Raw genomic sequence first — 24,117 nt, 5'->3', positions numbered from 1 at the left:
CTGAACTGTTTTCAAAGACAAAAACCATTTTAGAAGGAATTAAGTTGAGGTATTGTGATAGTCATGTTATCGTCACCATCAGCATTGTTTTTCAAACACTTGAACCTTTACAATGAATCACAAACTGTTCAAGGATGTTTAAATGAAGCAAGGTTTACATATTGCCAGAAACATAACTCTTGGTCTAATTAATGTCGAGTTTTGCAACTTGTGCATCAGGAAAAACAGCAACAAACAAATTTAGGCGATTCTCCCAGTGCTTTAGTTTTATTACGCCATATAAATGTTTTATTAAAATTAAATAATTCCCATTGGTTTGAACATTCTCATTCATCAAAGTAAATACGGAAAGCATTTTCGCTCTGGTGTACGATTAGTATTTTAGCCCTAAATATAATTTGTTTCGTCAATTTACATAAAAATCAACGCTGATGGATGGAATACGTAAGATTTTTTTTCTCTCCAGACATACATCTAATTAATGAAAAGTCTCTCCAATTACAGAGGGAAAGAAGAAAAAAGCCATGTTCCGAGGGATGAAGCAGTCAACGGTTCAGGTTCGCGAACCCGAGGATACGGAAACGGACACAAGCGACAGCCTCGAAAACATGGATGACTTTGATAACCGCACTGACTACGATTTTAACAGCATTGCCTACCAAAACCCAATTTGAAAACATGAACGACTTTGACAAGCACACTGACGTCACAACCTAGCTGAGACTGAAAGTGATTGTGGATCGAGATTTGGTTGGAAAAACCAATAGCCAATTCGACAAATTGCCAAACAGACATTATCACTAACTTCTTCGTGACAGAAAGTGATTGTAAAGGTGGTTCGTATTGATTTACTCTAATGCTCCAACCATAGACGTTTTCATAAATGGGCCATCGATCTGATTTAAGGTTAAAGCAGGGGACATTATTCCCGCCAATGAAATGTTATAGTATTTTTTATAACCATGCTCACAATGGCAATTGCCTCATGCGTGGCTAGTTCCATTGTAAAAAAGGTTGAGTTTTGCTCCTTGTCTAACTGTGTCAAACAGCTGGACACGTGTTTTCATCCACCTTTGCAGTAGGAAGTGGGTAATCGTGCTATTCATAATTTCTTTGGTTGTAAAAGCATTTAACCATAGTTAAGACTTATGCCTACTGCTTACATCTTTTGTGCTCGTTTGATTATTTTCATGGCTTTGAAGTATTGAGTTTGCGTGCTTACAAAATTGCCCTGACATTATATTATTGACCGTTCAGGATTATCAAATGAAACCTGAACAAGTTTTGCCAGAAACAATAACCACATGTACAGCAATGCCTATAACTCTTTTCGCCTTGAAACAACGGATGAGCCTTGCGTTCAACTGTGTTGCACTTTTGTTAACATTATAAATTTTAAAAAAACTTTGGCTTTCATCAGCAATGAATTGTAATTTTGTACAATGATCTGTTAAAACACAGTACAGCTTTGAAAATCATGTCGGTGATTGTTTTTGTGATAACTAACAAAAAATGTTCTTTTTTAGGCAGATGTTTTAGCCAGGTTTAGGAATAGGTATTTGAAAACGTTTTTTTCTTTTTTCTCGTCTTTTGGAGTTTTTCTCTGGTCAATGATACACTGAAATGTTTGTATTATAGTGTTGTTGTTTTTTTCTCAACTGTACATATTGTATTGGCCTGTGTCAGGTCACAATCCTGAAGTGGGATCCAAAAGGACATAGTTGTTCTGAACATTAAATTGTTTCGACATACTATCTGATCAAGACTGTATATAAAAATAATATCCTTGGAAAATCTCATCGCTTTTCCTATCGGCAATCATCCGTCCTATTAAAGTCGCAATTTGTTGGCAAGTGGCTGGTGACTGAGGACTCAAAATATTAAAGATTTTTTTTTTGTACAAATGGATAAACAATTGTATTGAGAAGAAAAATAGATTATTTTATATTGACATTGCTTGATACAAAAAAAGCAATAAAATTGATGGAACCACTGACTCTAAAATCGAAACTGACACTTTTCGTTTACAATGATTTCAGGATTTGTTCATCAACATCTTTGAATTTGTTTCTTGTCATTTTTCATAAAATCGTTACTGATTTTCACATTAATTTCTTAACTTTGCAACAGAATTGTTTTTACGTTTTTATGTTATTCAACACAAAAAGTGTAACATTGTTTTTAATTACTTGAATAAAAAACATAAATAATTATCTCATCTTTGTTTTATGTTCATTTAAGCTTGTGTGTATCAAATTTTCAAACACAAATAGTTCATATTCGAGCAATCAGACTATTGTGACAACTTTAACTTTTGAGTTTCCTTGAAAATGCAAGCAGCGCCTTTGACCTTGGTAGTAAGAATTCCAAATACAATGTTCATATCTTGACGAGCTTGTAATTTTAATATTATTTTGGTTTTCGACAATATGTATCATTTCTGACTAAACTTATTTATGGAAGGAAAGAAAATGTCACAAGAATTTAGTTACCAGCATTTGGTTAAAATTGCCCCTTTAATGCACAAGATCGCACCATTTATTGCCCACAAAGACATTTCGTGGTACTTCTCCACGTGGTTTTGTTTAACAAGAAGTCCTCCCCCCCCCCCCCCCCACTACACACTGGTTATTTTGAAAGTTATTGAGGGGAAACTGCGTTCATAAAATAATCATTAGTGACCTTGTCCCTTAAACCATTATTCTAACCTCGACATGAGCTTGCTCCATACTATGATACCAAACTATATTGTTAAAACATCATTGATAAAGGGAGATATTAAGCAGCCTTTGAATTTAAGTAACTGTGGCGTTGGCCACACAAGGGGAAAATCAATGTAAATTATCTATACACCAAATAAAACTCCATATAGTTCAAAAGTTAGTGTGCGTTATCTCTTTTTGGTTGCAACAAAGGTTGTTTAGTGTATGTTCGTGCGTGCGTTTGTCATAGTTTGTATCCCATTATAAAAAGTAGCAACGTTTTACTGCTGCTACTGTAAAGACACCTACATGTATTTATAAAGGCCTATTAAATAATTATCGGTTTTTAAAAGTCCAGAAAAATATCTCTACTGAGGAAGGAACCATGGTCTTCTCAAATAAAAACGCTTTAAACAGTCTCCCAAATGGAACTTAAATTGAACAAAAAACTTTCAATGATTGTTTTCAGACCGGTGAGTGTGTTTATTTATATTAAGAATATATGTGGTTATCATAGCCTGCATTCGCTTGAAATGCCTTTAAATGTTGTCTAAAAATTATAACTTTACATTGAATTATATAGGGAATAACAATGGTGGTGTGTAACCTAAAAGGGACCAAACTGCTTTGTTTGAAAAGTGTTATTTTTGGTAAGAAATGTATTGCATTTCACTATTTCTGGAAAATTTTCACAATTAAATGCATTTATCTTGTCCGGTTGATCAAAATATGCTATTTCCTGGTTTTCACAACTTTCGCCTATTTTTTTTTAAATGAGTCGTCTGCAATCTTACGAGCACTGAAAATGTCCAAATTTGGTGAAAATTTGACTGCGAGAACTTGAAATGTGTGCAAAGATGTGTAGAACTGCCCCCATTTGATGCTTATAATGCCATTTGAGTCAAGGTTCAGTTGAATTACCTCAAAGTATGGCATTTTGGGCCAAAACGCCTTAGAAAATACAGACGCACAGGCCCTTGGGTGACAGGCAGTGAAACTGGAAAACCTGACACAGACTATCAGATTGAGCTAGCTTTGGTTGTATTTATGTATGAAGGACTAATCGAAAGCGTTTTTCATAAAAAAATGCAGGGACGGGTTTAGTTAAAAGGGACCAAACTGCTTTGTTTAAAAAGTGTTATTTTTGGTAAGAAATGTATTGCATTTCACTATTTCTGGAAAATTTTCACAATTAAATGCATTTATCTTGTCCGGTTGATCAAAATATGCTATTTCCTGGTTTTCAGAACTTTCGCCTATTTTTTTTAAAAAAAATGAGTCGTCTGCAATCTTACGAGCACTGAAAATGTCCAAATGTGGTGAAAATTTGACTGCGAGAACTTGAAATGTGTGCAAAGATGTGTAGAACTGCCCCATTTGATGCTTATAATGCCATTTGAGTCAAGGTTCAGTTGAATAACCTCAAAATATGGCATTTTGGGCCAAAACGCCTTAGAAAATACAGACGCACAGGCACTTGGGTGACAGGCAGTGAAACTGGAAAACCTGACACAGACTATCAGATTGAGCTAGCTTTGGGTGTATTTATGTATGAAGGGCTAATCGAAAGCGTTTTTCATAAAAAAATGCCGGGACGGGTTTAGTTAAAAGGGACCAAACTGCTTTGTTTAAAAAGTGTTATTTTTGGTAAGAAATGTATTGCATTTCACTATTTCTGGAAAATTTTCACAATTAAATGCATTTATCTTGTCCGGTTGATCAAAATATGCTATTTCCTGGTTTTCACAACTTTCGCCTATTTTTTTTTTAAAAATGAGTCGTCTGCAATCTTACGAGCACTGAAAATGTCCAAATTTGGTGAAAATTTGACTGCGAGAACTTGAAATGTGTGCAAAGATGTGTAGAACTGCCCCATTTGATGCCTATAATGCCATTTGAGTCAAGGTTCAGTTGAATAACCTCAAAGTATGGCATTTTGGGCCAAAACGCCTTAGAAAATACAGACGCACAGGCACTTGGGTGACAGGCAGTGAAACTGGAAAACCTGACACAGACTATCAGATTGAGCTAGCTTTGGGTGTATTTATGTATGAAGGACTAATCGAAAGTGTTTTTCATAAAAAATGCAGGGACGGGTTTAGTTATAGGAATGACGTCACCATTACGTCATATGTACTTCCGTTGTGTGGAAAATTCTCAATAAAAAAAAATGTTCTTATGATTGATAGACATGTTTTCACATGCTCAATACACTGTAAATCAAAACTATCATTATTCCTGAAACTTTTATACCTTAAGTATCTATTCTTGCTTGATTTATCATTTAGAGTAGAGATTTAAGCATAAACCGCTGCCCTATAGTTAAAGGTCATTTTGGAAGAACTGTCATGGCGGACGGTGCAATTTTTAGAGTTTGTTTTTCAAGTGGAGTGATTTTTCTTAGGAATAACTTGACCCCCCTTTTTTATTGGCTTAAAAGGTAATTTAAAGCTTGTACTTTAAGAATATATGTGGTTATCATAGCCTGCATTCGCTCAAAATGCCTTTAAATGTTGTCTAAAAATTATAACTTTACATTGAATTATATAGGGAATAACAATGGTGGTGTGTAACCAGTAACCTGAAAATTAATACCGGAAATAAATAACAACAGGTCGTCCTGCAAAATATTCCCGACAAAAAAGACTGTCAACAAATAGGCTGTTTTGCGGTTACCCGGACCTGATTTTGTCCTGACACGAGGAAATTTTGCTCGCGAAGAATGTAAAGCTTGGAAATACCTTCAAAAAAAGACGAAGTCGACGTTGCAGGTTTAAATTCTATGTAAAAGAAGTTCAGAAAATAGAGGAAATTCAGCAGTAAACAAAAAATAATATGCGCGGCCAAAAAGTAGGTGCGGGCGCAAAAAAAAAAGTTTTTTTATTGTTTTTTTCGTTTTCCGGATTTTAGGTGCGGCAAGTCCGACGAACAAATGATCAATTTGTTGTGGCCTTATGACCACAATGCAAGAGGTCGGGGCCGGTATTCATATCACATCTTGAGTGAGTTCCTAACTTAAATCGATTGGCTGAGTTGTTCATTTTAAAGAACAGTTCAACGTGATACATAAATATATATATATACATAAAAAATAAAGTGATTAAGTATTTTTTAAGTTATTATATCATATGAGCAGTATGATACTTAACTTAAGTATCATACGCTGTTTTATAAATACCGGGTCTGGAAGTTTGAAGCTTAATGTTAATTAATTCGTAACAATGTTGCTCACATTTAAAATGTTATTAAAACATTCTGTTAAATGGTTAATTGAATGCTAACACGATATATTGCTTAAAAGTGTTCAAAAATATGTCGTAACAGTAAAGCAGTTTCTGTAACGCGCTACAAGACTTAAAAATAACAAAAATAATTAAACAATTGATACACAATAAAACATACCTTTTTCTAATTTATATATCTATCCTTTAAGTGAATCCATAACTATTATTTTGGCATACAGACGGCATGCGGCATATATCTTCAAACAAACACCCAAAGATAGCCTCATTCATTTAGTTAATTGATCTATTCTGATAAACTATTCTGTAAATTATGAATATCGATTTTGAAGGCGACAAGAAAGGTTAAGCTTATAAAACATGTCTATGTAGAAGGTATATCTATCGAAGTGTACAATGTCAACATAGAAGCTTTATTCAAGCAACAAAGATACGCCTTTAAGAGACTCGCTCATGTTTTTGCAAATTGCACTTTTTATGACGAAATAAAGTTTGGCAAATCATAAGGAGTGATGAAACTAAGATCATTCAACAAATGGTGTTTACGATCAGATATTTTATGTTTCAAGTCCACGATTTTGAATACTTAGCGTAAGTAACACGAGTTAGCAAAAGGTTTTATTGTCACTTTTCTAAATCTTGACTGGACCAGCGTTGGTAAGCACCCCTCTGTTTTGTATTCTAAGGGTATTGTTTTCTGCAATTCCGTATCAAAGAGTAGAACAGTTATAACTTACTTGTTTTTAGATGCATTACCGGGGAACAAAATGGTGCCAAAACATGAGCGAGTACCACTATTTATGGGAAAGCAGTTAAAAGTTGTAAACGAGTGTTAGAAAGAAACTATTTTCTCTCAGGCGAGTACTCATGATTAATACATTCACGCTTACCCGATTACATCAGTTCTAAATTTTCGTTTCATTTATTTCAGCTAAATCGAATATAATCGCTGTATTTTGACCATTTTATTAAGCGGGTGACATCAAGTAGGCCCCATCAATCGGTTTCGATAACATGTAGATTGGTTCTAAACTGTTCATTCAATAAAAAAAATCATTCTTTTGTAGAATGTGTGGCATCCTCCTCGAAAAGAACATTGTTCAACCTTCAGTCACTTGCCTAGAAATGGTGAGGTTTCATTGATTTGTTTGTTAACTGCCCAGCTATATCCTTTATTGTTCACATCACAGCTGCTTGCTTAGAAATGGTAAAGTTTAGTATTGGCTATTGTTCACATCACAGCTGCTTGCTTAGAAGTGGTAGAGTTAAGTATTGTTTTTTGTTCACATCACAGCTGCTTGCCTAGAAATGGTAGAGTTAAGTATTGGCTAATATTCACATCAGAGCTGCTTTTCTAGAAAAGGTGAGGTTTTATGTCTCTAATTTTTCACCTTACATTAACTTGCCAAGGAAAGTTTATGTTCCGTATATATGTCAGTGTTTACCTCACAGCCACTTGCCTATACATAATGAGATTTCATATATTTCATTGAAAACTTCACAAACGCTTTACTATAAAAGGTGAGGTTTCATATATGCTATTGTCAGCTCACAGCCACTTTCCTATCAAGGGTTGGTTTTGAGCGTAACGCTTACTAAGAATAGAAAGGAATTGCTCTCTGATTATTTGTTTAATGAAATAAGTGTTTGATAAACATCATTATAATATATTTCATATTGACATTGGGAAACAAATAGCTAGTTTGGTTTAACGCCGCTGGTGTATATGGATTATTTAGGCAATATCAACAGTTGTTCGTCAGGTTTACCTCTCCTCTTTTTTACATCAAATATCTTCACTGTTCACAGGTTGATTAAGTACCTGATGTACCAAGGTCGGGGCCTTTTACAAAATTACACCCCATAATTTCTCTGTTTAGAGGTTCTTTAAGTTCATGATGTACCCGGTTCAAGGCCGTGTACAGAATAACACCCATTACATTCAGTGTGTATAGGTTGTTTAAATACCTAATGTACCCAGGTTAGGGCCTTGTCAGAATATATGTCGTTTTCCTGAGAGCCATATAACGTGCTAGGATGAAATACCTGCCAAAATTACTGACATTGAAGGAAAAAGGGTCCAAAGTATTGCAGCTGTAATAATTAATGTGGAAAGAGCAATTGATAAATTTAAAGGCCTAGTTTAAAGAATGTTGGGCAGGATAATCCCCTTCTGTGCATCTCCTGTTTATAACACTGGTGTCAGAGAAGCTTTTTCCTTTGTGTTTGTTTATTGGCATAGGGCCATTTAGCGTTGACACTTTTCATGATATCATTAAATCATATAAAAAAACATGCATAGCCAATGCATTTATTTATAAAACCGATTGGAAATGAATTATAAACAAATAATAAATAAACAAAAAACAAACACTTTAAATGGAACTTGTATCAAAGAACTTTGGCAACACAGCCTTTTTAAGTGAAAATTGATTGTTACTAAGAACTTAAATAAAAGGTATATGAACACGAGTTTATTATAAGCACAGCATGAAAACATTGAAATGCATTATCGTGATTACAGTTGTAATTCATGGAAATATATTTAATCAAAATTTAAAAAAGAAGCAAAACTACGTATTATGAATATGAGGGAATTTTTTTTAATTGGTACTATAAACCACATACACATAAATATATATTCCAAATCCAGGATCAAAAACTTTTAACTTAAAAAAAAAACAAGACAATTCAATGAGCAGACAGGAGCACTGACAGTAAAATAGTAATCGCAAATACATATTTCAGAGAAACAACTACAGAACATATAATTTTAATAAAATAAAAACCACACTTAGACATTTAAGTAAAATAATAACAGTACATTAGATTTCAGTGAACTTTTTATAGCACACACAGATCAAACATTGTTAAACCAGAACAACAGAAGTGATCATTTTTAACCAGCTATTCATTAAAATTATTATTCTATATAAGTTATTCATTTGCCGGAATAGCTGATTTGAGCAAGTGCATTTTCTTATATACATGCATCTGTCATGGTTCTAAATTAAATGCAAAATCTTGGTAACATCACCGGTGCATTATATGATTATTCAGTGTTACAATAATTTTGCAACAATCCACCCTGCAGCCTTGTGGTTCTGCGTTGCAATGTAGTACAGGCTAGCATCATGGCTGTAAAATTAAACATGGATAAAGGTAGTGAATGGCATTGTTTGGTACATAAAACAAATGTGTTTAAACATATTCTTTAACAACAAAACCCGCTTCACTCAAAATTATTCAATTTATTTCGATAAAATCCAAATGGAAAAGAAAAGTCGAGAAACTATCCGAAATCCACTACCCACTTCGATGACAGGATTTCTGATAAAATACAGTATTTTTTTTTGGGGAGACGCGGTTCATTGTTAGAATGATATACTAGCAAAATAAAAGTAACACAATTACCAAATTCGACAAGATATACAGCGCATATGATTGATTTCCTGTAATGTACAGCGATAATCAAAGCAGGTTTATGCACATAAACTGGTTTAAACCCCCAGTAAATTTACATTTTACTGACCGTTCCAAGGCGGTACCTATAACAGTGCTTGATAAATAACCCTTTATATATAGATATATATATAGTATGTATGCACTGTGCTGTTTGTGGAGTTTTGTGCTGTTCTTCTATGTTTCTTGTTTGTAATTTTGTGTTCTATGTCTTTGGCGTTTGCCCAATGTCACTAAACCGGGTTTATGTTTTAACCTTTTGCTACTGAGCTTGTTTCTGTAGCGTTTTGCATAAATATTGCTACGACCCTGTATGCATTTTGAAAATGCTCATTCTGAATCACGTTTTCAGACATGACGCGCTACTAAAATCTCATTTCAAAGATGCAAGGTTTTGCGAAATTCAACTTTATGACATAATACGAGTGTGTGTTTTCTCTTGACCTTCTGAAATTCAGTGACTTATCGGTATGCTACTGGACAACAAAAGTGTTCTCGAAAAGAACGTACTGTCCAATCCTAAGACAACGTTTGAGCGAATATTTAATTAAATATGATATTGTAGGAAATGCCGTAAACATATGTTGTGATAGGGAATCCTCCAAAGCAAGCCGCATTGAATTGGTAGTTGTACGAAAGTCAACAAGGCATCCTTTTTATCAAACTAACCTTGTTTGAAACATGTGATCGTACGAAACTTTCGGGAAGATTCGATGACGGGGTCATTGCAGCCTTAATAGGAATGTACTTTATTTACTTACTTTACTTTACTTATATACTGACAAAATGTCCCTTGCAATACTAACATTGTTTTAGAACATAATGTTCATTAATTGCAATATTAAATTTCAAGTTTTCTCTATCATAAACACAAAATTCGCGTTAAACGTGGATTAAATACATGTAACTGATTAAATGAACAAAGTCATTGGATGCATTAAATATTTTAAAAATTATTTGTATTTTATTGCAAGGCGTACTCAAATGACATTGAGTACCATTCAGATTTTAAAAAATCCATTTTCAATAAAGAAATGTTAGATATATTAAACATAAGTTCTCTTGTAATGAACATTTTCTGAAGGCGTTTTGAAATTTCTTATTGCCTGGGCCCACGCCAATTTCTAACATAGCTCATGTATGTTCTGTTAATGTCATTTTTTATTGTTCTGAGACCATAAATATAGCCGGTAACTATGATATCTCAATGGGACTTGTCATTATTTTGGCAAACATTCATGATCTTATTTTCATCTATAGTTACATACATCCTTGACTGATAGGTGGTTCTTTCTAATTATGAGCTTTAATGAGGCAAATTAAACCTTCAAAATATCTGCGCGATTGAGCAGTGTTATCGGTGTTCTAGTTTTCTATTAATACACGCTTTTATTTATTGAATGTCATGGCCACATCAAATGTCAAAACTTCTACATTTGCACTTAAATTATGTAAAAAGAAAGAGAAAATATTCTAAAATAAAACGGTTAAATCCATACAAAAGTTGAATGCAAAATAAAAGAAAAGTATGTCAAAATTATAACATACTAAATAAGCGCGGAAAATATTGTTTCATCTATTGAGCAAGAAATTAAAACGTTTTATGAAAAGTTTATTTTAATTTTAAATTTTGAGTCAGTATAACTCGAGTTTGAGACTACAGTTTCGGCTCCGCTCCACTTAACTCCAATCAGCGCCCTAAGACGACCGAAGATAAGAGAATGCATACAACGTTACCAGTAGTGGCATTTACAAGATCACAAGGAAAGCATTTTATGCGATAGTTGATCGGCCTCCTTGTACAAGTAAAACTATTGAAAACGACTGTTCAAGGTATTTGTTCAACTAATGTAAAATGCATTGTTTCTGTATGAAGAAATTAAGTGTGGTAAAATATTAGGAGTGTTAAAACTAAGATACTTAAAGCTGGAAACCTTCAGCAAATAATTGCTCAAATCTCGTCTATGAAAATCACAATTTTCATAAGCGTCTTTAATTTAAATTACTTGGCCCCCTTCCTGTTCACGTGTTCTGACATTTTATAACCTTGCTTTACAAATGTTTCGCAAAAGGTTTTGTATTTTTCTGTATTCAATACGTCGTAATTTTGGCAAACAGAAACACATGACTGTATTTCTAAATCGAAGTAGGTATCAATAGCTGATCCGAGATATCTGTTTTTGAAAAATAAAGGTCACAGTGTATATAATGATTATGCATATTATCATTTATATTCCAAGGTGTTTTCATCACTAAATAGCAGAATAATTAACTTATTTTAAGCGCTAAACTCAATATCTGTTTCAAAGCATTGGAATTGAACAAAACATTAGACGACTTGCATAAAGGACGGAGAAGTTGTCAATTGATTATAATGAAAGAACCGATATTCTTTTCAATTATTAGGGCCTGCTTTCAATTGACAGTAAACATACCAGCCGCGTGAGACACACTTTGAAGGGCATACATGCATTTGCCGCATGAATTGAAATATACTATAGAAAACGTTTAATAAAACCTCTTTGTGCACAGATTGTTCTAAAGACTGTGTTCTCAATTTCGGCTCTGGTAATTTATACTTTTTTTGAGAAATTGAGTTAGAACCAAAGCAAAATCCAGCGGTTTTTATTTGCTTTATCGATCATGGTATACACTTGGTTGTCCTTGTTAATACACTTAACCTATTTAGACAAGTCACTGCCGATCAAGTACTCATGTTCTATTGAAATGTTACATAAAAGAAATATGAATATGCCAGACTAGGTTTACAAATTAACGATAGACGAAAATACTTATACAGGTATAATTATGTCACAAATTTAAGTTATGTTCTAAAATCAATCTAGATAAAAAAAAACTTAGGTGTAGTGCTGCTGCTGCTGATAATGATGATGATGATGATGAGCAGAGTGCTAATCTACTGCAAAATTAAACAGACAATACAAGCGGTTTTCTTATCCTATAAAAAAAACATTGTTTACAAATATATTTATTTTTTACGTTTTCAGACATGTTGCTTCTCAAATTTACTTAACAATGATCGATGCATTTGTTTGTTTCTTCCGATAAGCAATATTGTTCTTTGACTTTGACATAGCCAATGTAATAGCGTCCTCCTAAATTTTGTTACAGAGACATATAGTCATGACTTTATTTCTATTTGTAAGTATGCATGCCTCCAAGGCTGATAGTGGAAAGACATTTTCAGAAAATGAAGGTCAACTAAACTAGTTATTGCTCTAGTTTTTGTTGTCTTACACTCAGTACACTCATACTGTTTATTTTGTTCAAGTGTTATTTTACTTTAGGACATGAAATATGTTTTACATTTTCATTATATTTAAATACAATACAACTAAACATATCGAATAAAAGGTGCACTGAAATAAAATAAAGTACTCATTATTCCATTCCTCAATTTCTGGGGGTAATAAAAAGATAATTAAGGGTATCATTGTTGCCGTAATAGATTCAAGATTGGAAAAAGGCTACAGACTGAATTGTTTGTGAGGTTGTACATCGTCTTGATCGTCATTCGTATGACCACTTGATTGCGATTATATTAGAAGTGATTATGTAACTTGTTTTGATGTTGTTGGGTTTTTTTCAAAAAAACGTACATGTGGACTTCTTAGTTTATCAATTACCATATCTTGCGTAAAGTCCAAAACCAGCTTGATCGTCTCAGTAGTTTTTTAGTTGCATGTAAAGAAGAACTCCTCATATGTTTTTACTTAAAGTTCGAAGAAGAAATATTAAGCACTATTAGAGATATTTAGTTCTAAAGACTCCGACCTATGGAATAAGCTAAATCTCTGACAGCTCAATCAGGCAATTCCAACTTAATGTTTTGTGACCGTACCTATGCTTAGTTTAATATACAAAACGGTAAAGCATTGGTGTCAATTATTTGCAACGACACGACGGCCTCCAGTCAACGTGTTTGTGGTAAGGACAAGCCATTACGTTGATTATAATATTCAAAACGAAATTTAATCAAGAGGAACAAATGTATATCGCCTCTTAAGGTTTTGGTACTACCAGTTCGTAAGTATCTTTATACAAAAAGTTGCTAATAATCCGTAAGTGTTTCAGGTACGTTAGTTATTTCAATTCTTTTTCAAACAGCAAGGAGCAAGGTTACTATTTGTTATTAATATAAATTTATATTTTTTTAATCTGTTATAAGTTTCTTTAATCTTAATCCAAAGAAGATATAAAGTGTTGGATCTTTTTTTTTATTATCTAATAGAGATTAAGTTCAAAATTGAGTTCTAATAAAACAAATGGCGCTATTGTTTGTTTTCGAAAAATGTGTAATGTTCCCGGTATCATTAAGTCCGGTGCCCGGAAAATAAACATCTTCTGTCTTAGACAACTTCAGATGTTTACACCAAAACATGAGTTCATACCACGGATAAGGTTTTATATCGGATGATGATACTGACTGTGGACACTTATCGTCCTCAAAACCAGATGAAGCCCAAGCAGACCAGAACCTAGACAGATACGTTTCTAGGCTTACTAAACGGCTAAGTTATACACCTGATGACAGTACTGTTCAAAATAAGTGCACTATGCAGCCAGCTATATTTGATTGCACGGGAGCATAGACGGACATTTTGGGGTATGCATTCAGTTGAACTGATGGTCTAAAGAAGAGAAAGGTTTGTACCTTCCGGTATCATTGAGAGGTCATGCCTTGCAAACTTTTGGAAACTTGAGCTGAAACCCAACTAACTATAAGGAGTAAGTCAGAGCACTCGTGGACCGAATGAGACTGACCTATACAGGGTTCAACTTCCTGTTAGGCGGCAGAAGGCCATGGAGAACATGGGATAACTAGAACAGGATATAAGATACCTTGTGAAACTGACATATCCTAGTTCACATGTAGATGTAAGGCAAACCTTTTCAAAAGAGCAGTTCATGGATGCGTTGGTTAATTCAGACATGACGCTTAACATCAAACAATCCAGACAAAACAGCCTGAATGATGTTGTGAAGCCAGCTATATTTGATAGCACGGGAGCATGGGCGGATTTTAAGGCATATTTTGGCGCCACCACTACTCGACATCTTCATCACTAGTGCAACAGAGCCAAAGCTTTTATTATTATGTGCATATTTCCTTTTTAAAAAGTGCTTATTAATTTTGTTGTGTTCCGGCGTAAGTACTTAATATAACAGTTATATTTACAAACGCAAGTATGTTTTTACGGTGTATGTAAGCATCGAGGTATACTTGAATTGCTAGCAGATCTCACAGTATGCACAAGCCCAATTCGGAAGAATAGCTCCTCGCACAACAGTTCGCACATTATTGAAACGAAATATAAGCAGTCTGCAGTCTCCGATTTACGAAATATGTCCGTTTTATTAAAATATCAAATAAAATATAAATATTTCTCACGCGTGAACACAGCGCACAGCTGCACCACGGAAGGGTCGACAACTCATTTTCTTTGCAACACCGTTAAGTGGTGGAGCTGGCGTTTAGTGGCCGTATATAACGACTTTATAACAAATTTGTGTATTTAACATAAAAGTTATGGTTTTGCTATTAATTGTCTTAACTTAGCTGGTATATAGTCGACATTTTTTGCACCACCGTTAAGTGGTGGAGCTCGTTAAGTTGCCATGTATTACGTCTTTATAACGAGTTTGTATATTTAACAGAAAAGTTTTTGTTTAACTATTAAATGTCTTAACTTAGCTGGTATAAAATCAATTGATATGAAAGAAGTTTTTATGTTTAATGGGTATTACGTTAATAAATAGAGAAACTTTGAAGTTTTGTTTGTTCTGTTTTAAGCAAATTCTTTACTATTGGAGACTTGGAGAACTTAAGTGGAGCATTGCGCTATTGCTACAAGTGGTCAGCTTCGGAAACCCGTGGGGTTTCTAATTGGCTTCTTCGTAAGCCTGAATCATTGCGATACAGACGGAACAGGGCCAATGGTTTGATTCCTCGTATGCAAGCATACACTAATAACGTAATTAGTTTGGGGAAAAGGCAGTACGAAAAAAGGTTTATAGGTTGATTAAAGGAAACGTGTCCGAGCTATCAAGGGAAGAAACGTTGCAAATGCAAAACTATGTTACATTAATTTCGCTCGTCCTCTCAGTCTATTCCAAAAATATTATGCAAACAATATATTGGGCGTGGCCTTACCCATTATGTAAAATTCAGTGACCTTATATAACATGGGTGCATTAAAAACTATTTGCTTACTGACTACTCGTATGTCAAGTAAATGACCAAAAATACATTTAACATAAAGTTATTACAGTTTAAATATATGTTGTTTTGAATTTCAATCGGCCATAACATCAGATATTTTGCCTAAGAAGAGAAAAAAAAAACGCTTTGGTTTTAGTTTATTCGTGTTCTTTTGATACACACAAGTACTTTACAAATAAAACCAAAATAATGTGAGCTCAATAGGGGATCCGAAATTTACATATTTCTTGGTCGTCATTTTTCTCAAACACCAGAGTAAACAACTGCAACAAAAAAAAAGAGAATTGTCGCTAACTTACATTAGATTGATATCATTGTTTACAACGCATCGAATCAAAAGCTACTGTCACACAAAATCCGGACCCAGCACGGATCATTCCGGATTAACACGGACCACCACGGATCCAGATATCTTGATCCGGGGTGGTTCGGGTCGGTCGTGGATGAAATTGAATCCATGGTTCCTCGACGGTCTCAAAACATCGGCCCAGCCCGGACGCAACCAGCATCACAATGGATGAACACGAAGCCAACGCAGAGCCAACACAGAGCCAACATTGATACCCTGGTATCATCACGGTATCACTGCGGTAGCGCCATAGATCAGGGCCGTTTCGTTATGATACGGACCATCCTGGACCAACACGGTGTCAACACGGACTTCATCCATGACCATCCCGGATCAGATACACACAGGGAACAACACAGACCGCCTTCGGGTGATCCGTGTATTAAACGACATGCCGGATCGCCCATACTCAACACGGCTACTTTACGGCCCTTCCCGGAGCCAACAAGGTTTCTACACTGACCTTCCCGGACTTTCCCGCATTGAAAAATCCTCTCGGATGGTACCGGACGGTCAAAGATCACAACAGCAGTTGTTAACAGTTTAAAATGGTCGCGGTGGTATCCCGGATTATCCATGGCTATCATGGACGATACCGGGCTGCCCAGGAATGTCACGTACTGTCCCAGGTCAACAGTGACCCAACACGGATCCAACACGGATCTGGGCGGTAGGTGGTATTGGAGCTTTACTGAGTGCAATTGACTTGCTTATTGCGTTTATTCTTTAGTCATTTGAAATGATGTAGGATCGCCCACATACTAGCTCCTATTACACTGACATTTCTCGGTTTGTTTTGGGGAATACTGTATTTCCCGATTTTCGGACTACCTGTTGGCTAGCCCTTTTATAGAAAAAAAAACACTTGTTATGTTTTACAAGATGACATCATCAGTACCTTGAACAAATTTGGCGACACATATCTATATGCAAAAGTGACGTAGTTTATCGTCAAAGCATACGCTTATTATACATTACAAGTTATACAAGTAACTGAAAGTCACTCCTTTTAGAAACTATTGAAATAAGAGAAAGAGTGTTTTTTGAGGGGAGGGAAGCTATTAAGATATAATTTTTACTTTATCTGATTGTCATGCCATGCCAACAAAAACTAAATCTCTAAAAAAATACTTCAAACTCATTTTCACAAACTAATATTTTTTACAATTTAATGCTTTCATTTCATTTTGAGTTATTTTAAATACTTAATTGCAGAACAGTTACGTTCCGGGAATAATGTCTGTTGTCTCAGAGACTCGCTTATTTCTTGATCATCCATGTATAATGTATACTGCACTACTAGTATGAGTCATTGAATGGAATATGTTTTCAAATTATTTCCATTAATTTTAACACAAAAATCAGTAGGTAAAGGGAGCTAAAACCTGATTCTGTCGGCCTTGTATCAGTATTATCGAGGACTACTAGAGTAAGCTATATTAATCTTTATCGTAACCTTCTTTGTCTGGCTAAAATGAGATTAAACTATAAAGCCCAGAAAGTAAAAATTATGTACATAAGATACGCCTTAAGATTATTTTTTATCTAAGACTACACCCAAACGCTGTTTTGTTATCGGATTCACCGCACAATTACAAAAAGAAAAAGAGCTGCGCACCAAAATGATCTTCAAATAAACATTTAGATGATGGTACCTTTTCTCAACAAAGCTCAGCTGCCATTCGGACAAGTGATATGAATTATTTATCCATAACATGCCTAGAAATACAATAAATACCTTGTTGTGTTGTAATATGTAAATCTTATAATGGTGCAATACTTTGAGGTACATGCGCCAGCAGAATATTATAATTGTTATGTCATGTAAATTATGCAGATTTTCTAGCTTTACTATCTCATATAGGGATTATACATATATGACTTATACAGTACTAGAAGTATAGATGACGAAAATGATTTAAATGTATTCCCATGTATCACATAAAGCTTATAGGCAAAGGGAGGTAAAGCCTAAAGCTGTATAACTTGTAAACCTTATAATCGTTGACTACAAGAGAACACTACCTTAATTTCTACCTTATTCTTCTTACTCAAATATATTAGCACTGAAAGTAAAAGGTGATAAAATGAAGATCTGCTTTAACATTAAAGTGTGGTCATCAGATTAACCGCACCGATTTTTAAATATAAAACAAAATGTATATTCATACAGCACTGTGAACCAAAACAAACATTCAATAAAATTGCGGAGGGTTACATTCTTCAACGAAATTCAATTGCCAATTAGATTGCTTTTGTCACCATTGAATTGTCAAAATATATTGAACCTTCCATGCAGCCTTTTTCCGCACCTGATAATGAAAAGGCAAATATACGCATTTGCAATTGCCTTTATCTGACGTCTATTTAACATCTCTCTAGCATACACATTTCTATCCCAATCTTATTTAAAATTTGATATGTTTTACACTTTCAAGTAAGGGAAAATTGTCTGGGTCAGCACACGACAGCTATAGAATTACAGGAATTACACAGCGTTACAAAAATAAAATGCGTAACGCGATCTGTGTGTTGCTTATACGTTCGCCGAGGTCCATCTTACTTTTAAGGTTGATTGGTCACTTAAAATAATGACATACGACCCGAAGTTATGCGTAACATTTTTTAAGTCGAAAGCACTATATAAACTATATTTTTATAAAGTAGTAAACTAAATGTTCACATCATTTAATTCAATATTGTTAGGAAAATGAAACAATTTTAATATTAAAAAAAATGTGCAGAATTGTCCTTTTGTCTCCATGCCTGCACGAACTTTCAATGAAAAACGTTGGAAAAACTTTTCTTGTTTCCACTAACTAAACCGTATTTTTGATGTCAGTCATTTTACCATTTGAAAATAATGTTCCCTTTTTACATTGTGTACCATCTAATAAAGGCAGGTTTCTGACATTCGTTTTTTTACCTTTTCTTTTTTCTTTTTACTTACATAACTTCCATTTGTGAAGTATCAATTTTCGTTATCTGTTTGAAGCTATGTCAATGTGCAATTTATTAATCAGTTATATAAAAATAAGAAGGACAACATTTATTCAAAAGCATTATATACGACATATATGTTTGAATTAGGTCAATATGACCAACGAAACATGCTATGTAGTTCATATAATTCAATATCGGTGGATTTTAATTCAAACAAATAGTTTGAATAAGAACTGTGCCTGCCTTTTCACGAACTCTGGTCCTACTACTGATATCGTTCCTGGCTACAAAGGCGTTACAAAAAATAATCACACATCTCTCCGAAATACGACACTTGCATACAACTTACTAATACCCATCTCACTCTCAATAACAAAACAGTACATGTTGAACTACAAAAAAGCATTCTTATTAAAAATGCAAACGAGAGTGAAAGACAGGTAAAAGCGATAAAAGCTGATGGAATAGCTGCAAGTGTAAAAAAACAAAAATGTTATTGACATTCCGATGGGTAACATTTATACATTAAGAACAAAAAACAGAAGTAGAAGCAATAGTAGAAGCAGAGGTGGTAGCAATAACACATGCAGGAGTACTATCGACAGCAGAAACAGAAGTAGTAGCAATAGCAGAAGCAAAAGTAGTCGCAATAGCAAAACCAGGAGTAGTAGCGACAGCAGAAGCAGGAGTAGTAGCGACAGCAGAAGCAGGAGTAGTAGCAATAGCAATAGCAGAAACAGGAGTAGTAGCGACAGCAGAAGCAGGAGTAGTAGCAATAACAAAAGCAGAAACAGGAGTAGTAGCAATAGCAATAGCAGAAACAGGAGTAGTAGCGACAGCAGAAGCAGGAGTAGTAGCAATAGCAATAGCAGAAACAGGAGTAGTAGCAATAGCAATAGCAGAAACAGGAGTAGCAGCAATAGCAATAGCAGAAACAGGAGTAGTAGCAATAGCAATAGTAGAAGCAGGAGTAGTAGCAATAGCAATAGCAGAAACAGGAGTAGTAGCAATAGTAATAGCAGAAACAGGAGTAGTAGCAATAGTAGAAGCAAAAGCAAAACCAGGAGAAGTAGCAACAGCAGAAGTAGGAGTAGTAGCGATAGCAGTACCAGAAGTAGTAGCAATAGCAGAAGTAGGAGTAGTAGCGATAGCAGAACCAGGAGTAGTAGAAATAGCAGGAGCAGGAGTAGAAGCAATAGCAGAAGCAGGAGTAGTAGCAATAGCAGAACCAGGAGTATAATCAATAGCATAACCAGGAGTAGAAGCCAGCTAGTAGTACTAGTGGTAGTAGTAATGGTAGAAGAAGTAGAATAATTAGTATTAGAAGTAGCAGCAGTAGCAAATGTACCAGCAGTAGTAGTAATAGAAGCATCCATAGTCGTGGCATATCTCAGCAAAACGATTTATTCCATAATGCGATTGTGGTTGTTTATTCTTAAAACATAGAAACAGACCTTTCCGGTGAAGATTTGGTTTACGATATACAAATTGGCTTGTCGTTTTATTGGGTCATTTGTGATATTGAATAATCGTAATAAGGGTCCAGCGACCTAGTATGTCCTTGTTACTAATTGTAAGGTCATTGTTTGCCGAAAACTGATAACGCGAAATAGATTTACAAATATTATTTCAAGGCCATAAAAGCTTGTTTATGGCAAATGGTTTCTCTATTCTTGTAAATGATACAAACAAATACGGGATTGCAGGCATCCAAATTTCTCAAACTCTTACATTCAATATATTTTTACGTTTATTTGATAGGCACTGTTTGTTTATATATAATCACGTTCATTAAAAATGCATGTAAATGTTATAATATCTACGCTAGATCAATAACCAATCACTTAGGCAAATGTTCGAATTACTGATGAAACGACACATTTGATCCGTCCCATCATTCGGTGTAAAATAATGTTTGGGCAGGATTGCATGTTTTAAGGGTTCTGACAAACATGATGTTGTCTTGGAGTAGATCATATATAAACAATGCAAAAGTCTTTTTTAAATAATCTGTCCAATTTATTTTATTTTTGAAATTCAATTTGTTCAGTTCGGTTTTACATTGAAATGATGAAATCATCCAACTGATGAACAAAATGAAATTTCTTATACCGGTAATGAACTTCCTCAATCAGTGGAAAATTACAGAACAAGCTCAGTAACCAAAAGTTTAAACATTAACCCCGTTTAATGGTACAGGGTAAACGCCAACGAGATATAACACAAAAACAAGAAACATGGAAGAACAGTACAAAACTCCACACACAGTGCATACATACTATTTAAAAAAAACAAGGTATGCTTATCAAGGATTGTTAGGAACCACCTTGGAACGGTCAGTAGTGTAAATTTACTGGGGAAAAAGCTGTTTACGTGCACAAACCTCACTGTTTTCCCTACAATCCTGAAAAAAGAAAAATGTAAAAGGTAAATCTTATCAAAGTATAACTTAATCTAGTTCAGTTGAGTAATGATATGTTAACAAAAGCAGCAGCAGTATGACAATGAACCGAAAGGTAAAAGGTTTACTATAGTATGCAAACAAGTATAAACTTCAAAAGTTCTGGAAAATCGGCAAAATAATTGTTCGCAGGTGTTCGTAAGGTCACAACTATCAAGCATACACGTAATTTGATGGCCTTGCAAAAAATAAGTCGATAGGGAAGTATCAATAACTCATTTCCTCTTGAATTTGAATGTACGATATTTTGTTAAGTGTAAACACGTAACCTTAAGCTACATGTGTTGGCGAAAATAATGAGTTGAGCAAGTTAAACAAAGAAATATTTATAAGATATTTGTTGGATTCCGTATGCATTTTTTCTATTGTTTATTTGAATATGTTTCGTGTCGAAATGTTTGCGTTTACGTGCGCCCTATAGCTCATGTAACAAATGTTTAAGCGGTAATATTTGTATTTGTTAAAAGTTTTAAAAAGTGCATTTAGAGCATTATTGATGTGGAATTTAATGAAAGAAGGAATCTGTGTGTGTGCGTGCGTGCGTGCGTGCGTGTGTGTGCGTGTGTGCGTGCGTGTTAACAAACCACACCCCAGCTTCCTTTTTACGGATGATATCAGTAATTGCCCTAAAGGCAAAATATATTGCGGATTTATACTGCATTTTATACTGCATTATACTGCAGTTTGTTTTCCTCTTGTCGGCTCCGGCTGCGATTAGATTTTACTTTAATATTTGTTTAAATAGCGTTATAATATATTAAGTTTGAAACAAGTGTGAGATTCCGTACTTTTAAATTTGCTTTATCCTCCTAGAGAACTCTAAACTCCAAGGCGTAATATTTATCAATTTTTATTATATTGTAACATGCGAGACCAACAAACACCAGCAGATCCCTTCAGAGAAAAGCATGCTCGACCCTGAAGAGTCCACTGGTCTTTATAAAAACTAAATTCTCTATCAACACAGAGCCTGGGCTTTGCTAATTTGCATATTACCAAACGAGTTAACATACATACTATGAACGTACTCCCGTTTATAACGGAATGCTATGCTATAAACGCACATCCGCCGATTTCAGCGGACAGCTACATTACTTTCCCATCCGAGAAGACTCTGGGTATCTTATGGGTAAGGCAACCCCGTTTTGGCAGTTGTCATCATCCCACCGCTGCCACCATTTGTAACGTGCGAGACCAACAGACACCAGCAGATCCCTTCAGAGAAAAGCATGCTCGACCCTGAAGGGGTTTCACTGGTCTTTATATACACTCAATTCTCTATTCACACAGAGCCCGGGCTTTTCTAATTTGTATATTACCAACCAAGTTAACATCCGTTCTTTGAACGTACTATTGTTTATAACAGAATGTTATTATGAACTCACATCCGCCGCCTACAGCGGATCGTTACACTATGAACGCACATCCGCCGCTTACAGCGGACCGTTACATTACTTTCCCCTCCGAGAAGACTTGTCCCGAGTCTTGGTATTGGACACTCAAGGGTAAGGCAACTCCGTTCCGACAGTTGTCAATATCCCACCGCTGCCAACATTTGTAACATGCGACGTCAAAGAAACACCAGCAGATCCCTTCAGAGAAAAGCATGCTCGACCCTGAAGGGGTCCACTGATCTTATAAACCCTAAATTCTCTATCAACACAGAGCCCGGGCTTTGCTCAGTTGTATATTACCAACCAAGTTAACATACGTACTATGAAAGTACTTCCGTTTATAACGGAATGATATGCTATGAACGCACATCCGCCGATTTCAGCGGACCGTTACAATATTTTAATCATTATACAAAACGCATTATTATCGACGAGTTCACCAAGAGTTATTACCGTTTTATAAAAAAAGTACTTTCAATTCATGAATCAAGCATGGTACAATTTATTTCATAGCTGTTTGACATTACTCCCCAATTGTGTTCAAAGCATTATATCTTATGGCAGTGGATTACCCTGCCAATGGTAAAGTTTTTTATCCTTTAGTGTATACGCAAAAGGTCAATATCATACAGTAAGATATTTCAAAATTTTTCGTATTTTTACTTTTCTAAATTGATTTCCAATGTTATTATTAACGTATTAACGACTAGAATATGGTTTTAAAGAAAGCTCTGTTTTTACACTTAGACTTAGCTTGGACAATAGTTGGGTAATGGTGAGGTTAAACGGTTTAACCCCATTCCCAGTGAAATATTGAACTCATTGATAACCTAAGATGGTAACAGAGACACCGTTTCAACACTTTTTTATTGATACTCAAATAATAATGACACCTTCCTATTACCTTGTGGCGCTATGAGCCTCGTTTGATAAGCGTTAATTGTGTTATCCATCCTTGTGACTTTTAATATTATAGTTGTTGTTTAATCCTGGTGTCGTTGCTTTAGTTTTTACTGAACTACCCCACTTTGTAAAGACAAATGTGTGTTGTTGTTGTTGTTGTTGTTGTTGTTGTTTGCTTTATTAAGTACGTGCATTGTATCATAAAGCTGATTTTAAAATTGACGGTCATTGTCCAATAATTAAAAGTTCAACATCAGGGGTTAAAATAATATTGTGTGATAGTTGTATTGTGTGGTTACATACACTTTTGTTACTGCGTTGAAACATTGGCCTCCTTCGGATCATAACTTTTCATTGAAAGAATGTAGATGCAAGGCTCGGGACACATGTCAAGCTACCACCATTTATTTTGAATAA

At 34.8% G+C, this 24,117-nt stretch overlaps 2 protein-coding genes across 2 annotated transcripts in view; one reads left to right on the top strand and one right to left on the bottom strand.

Annotated features, from left to right (window-relative positions):
* The window catches only part of LOC128242797 (uncharacterized), an 88,298-nt gene extending 86,085 nt beyond the window's left edge, over positions 1–2,213 (top strand). Inside the window, exon 50 of the mRNA XM_052960126.1 lies at positions 505–2,213. Coding sequence (XP_052816086.1) covers positions 505–674 — 170 coding nt within the window. The 3' untranslated portion in view covers positions 675–2,213. The remainder of the gene's footprint in view (positions 1–504) is intronic.
* LOC128242799 (uncharacterized) overlaps positions 1–6,240 on the bottom strand; it is a 38,234-nt gene extending 31,994 nt beyond the window's left edge. Inside the window, exon 1 of the mRNA XM_052960128.1 lies at positions 6,105–6,240. The gene's annotated coding sequence lies outside the window, so the exon portion shown is untranslated. The remainder of the gene's footprint in view (positions 1–6,104) is intronic.
* Between the last annotated feature and the right edge of the window lie 17,877 nt (positions 6,241–24,117).

This window comes from Mya arenaria, chromosome 8 (assembly GCF_026914265.1).
Source record: "Mya arenaria isolate MELC-2E11 chromosome 8, ASM2691426v1".
In the NCBI taxonomy this organism is placed as follows: Eukaryota; Metazoa; Mollusca; class Bivalvia; order Myida; family Myidae; genus Mya; species Mya arenaria.
This window is presented reverse-complemented; position numbering and strand designations above follow the sequence as displayed.